Source organism: Eucyclogobius newberryi, unplaced genomic scaffold, assembly GCF_026437365.1.
Source record: "Eucyclogobius newberryi isolate DKJ021-1_F unplaced genomic scaffold, fEucNew1.0.hap1 SCAF_133, whole genome shotgun sequence".
Taxonomy (NCBI): Eukaryota; Metazoa; Chordata; class Actinopteri; order Gobiiformes; family Gobiidae; genus Eucyclogobius; species Eucyclogobius newberryi.
Genome location: NW_027315761.1, coordinates 79,966 through 86,762, shown reverse-complemented (window position 1 = coordinate 86,762; position 6,797 = coordinate 79,966). Strand labels below are relative to the sequence as shown.

The 6,797-nt window shown below is 47.6% G+C and overlaps 1 protein-coding gene across 1 annotated transcript; it reads left to right on the top strand.

Moving 5' to 3' along the window:
* The first annotated feature begins 234 nt into the window (after positions 1-234).
* Positions 235-6,580, top strand: LOC140359035 (intermediate filament protein ON3-like). Its single transcript, XM_072443908.1, has 9 exons — positions 235-745; positions 2,552-2,760; positions 2,820-2,880; positions 3,846-3,941; positions 4,016-4,180; positions 4,697-4,822; positions 5,225-5,445; positions 5,527-5,567; positions 6,291-6,580. Exons 1-9 carry the CDS (start codon positions 299-301, stop codon positions 6,563-6,565), a joined length of 1,641 nt encoding a protein of 546 aa, XP_072300009.1. The 5' UTR covers positions 235-298; the 3' UTR covers positions 6,566-6,580.
* The last annotated feature ends 217 nt before the right edge of the window (positions 6,581-6,797 follow it).

Genomic DNA, 6,797 nt, shown 5'->3' with positions numbered 1-6,797 from the left:
CTTATAGTAGCTCCATTATGTAACCACTGCCTCTCACACAGTAAATCTGTAACTCGCTGCACTTTCTTCCTTCGTCCTCCCGCTGCCGACCCGTCCCACCACAGACCCGTCCCACCACAGACACCCAGCCCCCCTGTAAAGCCGAGCCCCCTCCCGCAGCCACAGCCAATCACGGGCCAGCTCAGCCTCTCCTGTCACTATAAAAGCCAGCGTCTCCCAGGGAGGTTCCACCAGCCCGCCTGCTCCGTCCAGGATCCTCTCTCTGTCCAGGATTCTCTCTCTGTCTCCACTGGGAACCATGTCAGTCCAAGCTATGAAGACCACCACCTTCTCCACGCGCTCCTCGTCCAGGGGCCCCTCCCAGAGCTTCAGCAGCCGCTCCTTCTCGGGCTACGGGGGCAACGCCGGCAGGGTCGTCCCCCAGCAGAGCTACGCCGTCCGGAGCTCGTACGGGGGCGGCGGCGCGGCGGGAGGCCCGGGCGGGTTCAAGGTGGCCGGGGGGTACATGGCGGGAGGCCGGGGGGCTGCGGGCGGAGGGTCGCTGGAGTTCGGGTACGTGGGGTTCGGCGGCGGCATGGGGGGCGGGATGATGCACGAACCGGCGCACATCACGGCGGTCACGGTCAACAAGAGCCTCCTGGCGCCCCTCAACCTGGAGATAGACCCCAACATCCAGGCGGTGCGCACCCACGAGAAGGAGCAGATCAAGACCCTCAACAACCGCTTTGCGACGTTCATCGATAAGGTGAGGCTCAGGTGTGGGTGGGCAACGGTACGGGACGTTTAGATGATGGACAGTGTCAAATTATAATGTATTATTGTAATTACTCGACATGAAGTGCCTGGAAAAAAACATGATAATAATAAGTCTCCTTTAAAAAACATGTTGTCAAATGTCACTAAACATTCATTTGAGTCCAAACCACCACTAAACTCATAATTACACGTTTTGTGACTGGAGCGAGTGTGTAACGCTCGAGGGCAGTGACAGTGGTGGGGCAGAAGGGGGCAGTATTTGCTAATCAGCGGGTGTAATATAATTTTATTAGAGCGTGTATTAAAAGGACTAAATGGGGCGTGGCTGTGGGCGGGCAATAGGTCAGGATCGTGTTAAAATGCCTGTGATCGTCCACAGACCGCGAAAGGGCAGAAAATCTCTCTCTTTCTCTCTCTCTCTCTCCCTCTCTCTCTCTCTCTCTCTCTCTCTCTCTCTCTCTCTTTCTCTTTCTCTTTCTCTTTCTCTCTCTTTCTTTCTTTCTCTCTCTTTCTTTCTTTCTCTCTTGATGACTTCAGTGTTGAGATAAGGAGGCTCAGTGGAGGTCTAGAGTGGAGGCGTGGTGCAGGTGCAGCAGAGGCAATATCCTGCACCAAACACGGCATTTGAACTAAAGCCTGTTTTTATTGACTTTTCAGAAGTTCAAAGGTTCGTTTGAAATAAAAAGAAATGAAGTGACAGATGTGTGACGAAGACGCCGGGATGGCACAGGAGCCAACATCTTTTATTCAACACTAAAATGAGCCAAAAATGTATTTTCATTTTGTCGGGATAAAGCAGATCGGTCGTACTCCCTCAGACGCTAAAGGAAAGTGTATTTCTGTCAACGAGATAAGCGTCTTTAGGACTGGACAGAACTGCTGAGAGGATTACATTATCTTTTGTTATAAACATTTTCACGTGTGTTTCTACTTCACACAACAACAACTATTACTTCCACTACTTCATACTCCACTTAATAACACACGAGTCACTGTTTGGATGAATATTTACAGATTGTACTGGAGACTGGAGTATTCATCACAACTTCAGACACTTTTATCTGATCAGAGAGTTATGCAAATACTTCTCTCTTTCCACATGTGTGTACTCTATCCTCCTAATATATACTGTACTGCATTCAGAACTAACAGCAGTGGCACTTAGTACTTAAGTAAAGTGCACAGATTAGACACACGTTTAACTACAACGTCTTGAATATGATAAGAGTCAAGATTATTTTTATCTTTTAGGGGCAAAATCCACACGAATTTTGATGAAACGTCGCCTATTGATGACATCACAGAGCGATTCTGTTTTAGCTCTACTTCCTGTCATTTTAATCTGTTCTTTTTTAAACGTTCTTCCGGACCGTTGCCAGAGAGACGATCACGCCCCAAAGTCATGATTATAAAAAAACCTCAGAAATCATGCACTTTAAACTCGCCCTGAAACCGCCGCGGCCCATAAACGTGCCCCGCCCTCGCATACCTGTGCAGGTGTGGGGGCGCGGCCCTGTTTGCAGAAGGACGGTCCACCAAAGGTCAGGAGTCAGTACGAGAGAGAAAAGGTCAAAGCTTTGTGTCGAAACGCCCGGAGTTTAGATCAACAACAGACAAAGCGCGTGTTTTCTTGCAATCGATCTTTTCCGATGTCATTGTCTGTCAAAAAATGCCCATCGATTCTACAAATGTGTAACTTCCAAACAACCGAACTGAAAATCAATCAAATTCTTCCGCTCCTCATCCGTCTCTTCGCGCTCTCTGACTCGTGCGTTTGCTTGTTCTTTTGGCCCAGGTGAGGTTTCTGGAGCAGCAGAACAAGATGCTGGAGACCAAGTGGAAGCTGCTTCAGGAGCAGACCCCGTCCCGCTCCAACGTCGACTCCATGTTCGAGGCCTACATCGCCAACCTGAAGAAGCAGCTGGACGGCCTGGGCCACGAGAAGGTCAAGCTGGAGTCCGACCTGCACCACATGACGGGGCTGGTCGAGGACTACAAGAACAAGTACGAGGAACACAATACGAACACGTATAAGTTATGAAATAATGATGTGCTTGTTTTAGATACGAGGAGGAAATCAATAGACGCAACGAGTGCGAGAACGCCTTTGTGCTGGTCAAGAAGGTACATCACCTTTGAATGTGCTAACGGCTTTGGCTAGCTCTGTGTTAGCGTTGCTACTTCCTGTCTAATTCTATCTCTTTGGGTTTTGCTGCGTCAGTCTGGAATAAATGAAGTGTAAGTACTAATTAATACAAAGGATCAGAGGATAGCGAGTCGTGTGGTGTCACGTGAGTTTGTAAAAGAGTTTGTGTCTCGATGCTAATGCTAATTCTACTGTTGAGGCATAAGAAAATTAAAAACTAAACACGTTCAAATAACAAGCTGAAATAATCTCACATAAAAGTAATCGGACAGTGATTTATTTTTAAATTTTATCTGTGGTTTACATTTTTATAGAAGTTAGCACTAGAAGGGAGAAACGGTTAGCTTAGCATAACTGCTGCTGCACGTTTATCCTCGGTCAGTAAAAGTAGTTTAGAGTTCAGCACTTGGACTATTTTACTATCGTTCAATATGAGTAAAATATTTGTACAAGGAAACTGTATTTATATGTAAAAGGTTGATTAAACTCCGTTCTGCTCTTGTCCCGTGGAAGTCGCTTTATACAAAAGACACCGTGGACTTAATTCATTGACTAAACACCCTGTAGCGCTGACCAGGCCCCGCTAAGCGCCTGAGGTCTGATGTGGACCTCTAAATACTGCACCGTGAAATAAATACTACACTGTGAAATAAATATTGTACCGTGAAATATAAATACTGCACCGTGAAATATAAATACTGCACCGTGAAATATAAATACTGCACCGTGAAATAAATACTGTACAGTCAAATAAATACTGCACCGTCAAATTAATACTGTACGTGAAATAAATACTGTGTGTGATATAAATACTGCACCATGAAATAAATACTGCACCGCGAAATGTATACTGTACGTGAAATAAATACTGGGCCGTGAAATAAATACTGCACTGTGAAATTAATACTGTACGTGAAATAAATCCTGTAAATCCTTGCTGCAGGACACAGATGGAGCCTACATGATCAAAGTGGAGCTGGAGGCCAAACTGGACGCTCTGAGCGACGAGATTGACTTCCTGCGACAGCTTTACGACACCGTGAGAAACGCCGCAGCACGGATCCGACTCGGCTCCGCGCGCGCTCTCCCCACTAAAACCGTATGCATTTTCAGGAGATCGCCGAGCTCCAGAGCCAGATCAAAGACACGTCGGTCACCGTGGAGATGGACAACGGCCGCAACCTGGACATGGACGCCATCGTGGCCGAGGTCAGAGCTCAGTACGAGGACATCGCCAACCGGAGCAGAGCCGAAGCCGAGACGTGGTATCAGTCCAAGGTAGGCATGTCGAGGGTTTACGATTAACGTGAGCAGGAAAATCGCAATTTAACCGTTATCCCGTCCAGACGTTCCTGCTCCAAGGTCGAGCGCAGAGAACCTACCGAGGGACCTACAACAGCACTCGAGTCCTGAGACGAGGCAAAGTCCTGGTTTAGTTCTAAATGTGGCTCGTCAAAAGAGCATTTAATCCATCAGGAAGTGAGTGACACTTTATAGCAGGGATCTTAAAGTGTGCCTGCTTTTAAAGGCCTTTGGCGATCACTGTATACCGACCCTTGGGGTATAGTTACAGTGAAGCCGCGGGTTGTACGACATTATGACTCTTTATACAGCCCAGGAGAACGTGTCCGTGTCAGATTGACCTCTTTCCTCCGGAGGCACTGACTGTCGCCGCGACGCAGTGTCACGTTTGATGAGTTGGTCTGCGATTTTCCCCTTTTCAGACGCTCGTTGCAAGTCCGTGATTCAAAATGAGTCCCAATCCTTTGACGCATTCGCACTACTCGTTTTCAGTTCGCAGAGATGCAGCAGTCCGCGGGGCAGTACGGAGAAGACCTCAAGTCCACCAAGGTCGAGATTGCCGAGATGAACCGGAGAATCATGAGGCTCCAGTCTGAGATCGAGATGGCCAAACAGCAGGTGAACGCTTCATGAGATCAGAGCTTCTTGAGCTTCTTCTTCAACTTCGTTTTTGTGTTCTTCTTCTTCGTGTCCTTCTTCTTCGTGTCCTTCTTCTTCGTGTCCTTCTTCTTCGTGTCCTTCTTCTTCGTGTTCTTCTTCTTCGTGTTCTTCTTCTTAGTGTTCTTTGTGTTCTTCTTCTTCTTCGTTATTCTGAACATTACAGACACTAAGACACAGAATCATCAATAACACACTTTATTCATGAATATTCTTTATCTTGAAACCTTCAGTCAACATATTTCCATCTTTATTCGGTGGATAATGTATTTTAAAAAGTCTGACCACTAAAATGACCCGGCCCATACTGACCCCGCCTCCACCGCAGCGTCTGAAACACGTTACGTTCTCCTCCCACGACAGCGGGCGAACCTGGAGGCGCAGATCGCCGAGGCGGAGGATCGCGGTGAGCTGGCGGTGGCGGACGCCAAGCTGAGGGTCCGCGCCCTGGAGGAGGCGCTGCAGCGAGCCAAGCAGGACATGACCAACCAAGTGCGACAGTACCAGGAGCTCATGAACGTCAAGCTGGCCCTGGACATCGAGATCGCCACCTACAGGAAGCTGCTGGAGGGCGAGGAGAGCAGGTGAGCGAGGAGCGGCCGGCGAGCAGGCGGAGACCGCTCTGAGACGTGTGCTAAACCCCCGTGTGTGTTTCTTCTGGACAGACTGGCCACTGGGATCAAGACCAGCATCTCCAAGCAGACGTGTGAGTGTCCGAGCCATCGCGCGGTCGCTCCAGCTGTAGTTACGACCCCCTGTGGCCTTTTCTAGAACTGCAGCCATCGGGACGTTTTATAACTGTAGAGATTAAAATAGTGGGGGCAGAATTATTCAATATAAAATAATAAGCAATTTCAGATTTTTGTCGATTGTTTGTCAAATGTTCTAGAATCTGTTGTTGTCACATGTCGGCCTTTATGTGGTTAATCCTGTCTCCTATCGTCACCACCCTCATCATGTGACCTGCTTTATCCAATCAAACCCTCTGAATGATCAGTAAAACATAAACAGCAAACGCTTTACATTTAGCTTTACTTTTATGACAAAAGCCTGAGCAGAAAGGACCTCATTTACTTCTTAAATTTCTCAGATTTCTTTTAAATAAACTAAAAAAAACCTCTAATTTAGTTTGAAAATCATCACTTTTCTGTTGATTACAAAAAATCTAAAATGTTCACGATTATCTTTTAGTCTCTATGATTAGATTGTGACTGAAATAATCACGATAATCTTGACCTCCATCCTCAATGTACAATACTTGTTACTCTTTTCGGGTATTTATATATATATATATATATATATATATATATATATATATATTGCCCTGTCATAATATATAATCAGTACAAACAGTATATGAGAATGCAGTAAATTAAACTTTTACGCTTTTTTCTTTTCCAATTCAACATGACCTCTGACCTTTCCACAGCGGTGAACTACAACGCGTACGGGCTGGAGAGCTCGCGCACGCCGTCTTACGTGGCGTGCTCCTTCGGCGGGATGAAGGCGAGCGTCGGGACCAGCGTCGGGCCCCTCGTCTGTCCGGACGGTCCCACCGTGACCAGCGCCACCGTGATGGTGAAGGCCGAGGAACCGGCGGCGGAGCAACAGGAGGTCACGGAGGTCAAAGTGGAAGACGTCATGGAGACGAAGGAGGAGGAGCAAGAGCAGGTGGAGGTGGAGCCAGCGGCTGAATCAATCTGAACTGTTGTTTTACCCTGAGAATGAAAAGCACAAAGAGGTCCAATAAACACCAGATTGAGTTTATTTCAAAACTCACTCACTTGTCTTGTTTTTTTTACTGTCCGGTTACAGTCCCCCTACAGTCCCCCCTACAGGCTCCCTACAGTCCCCCTACAGTCCCCCCTACAGTCCCCCTACAGTCCCCCCTACAGGCTCCCTACAGTCCCCCCTACAGGCTCCCTACAGTCCCCCC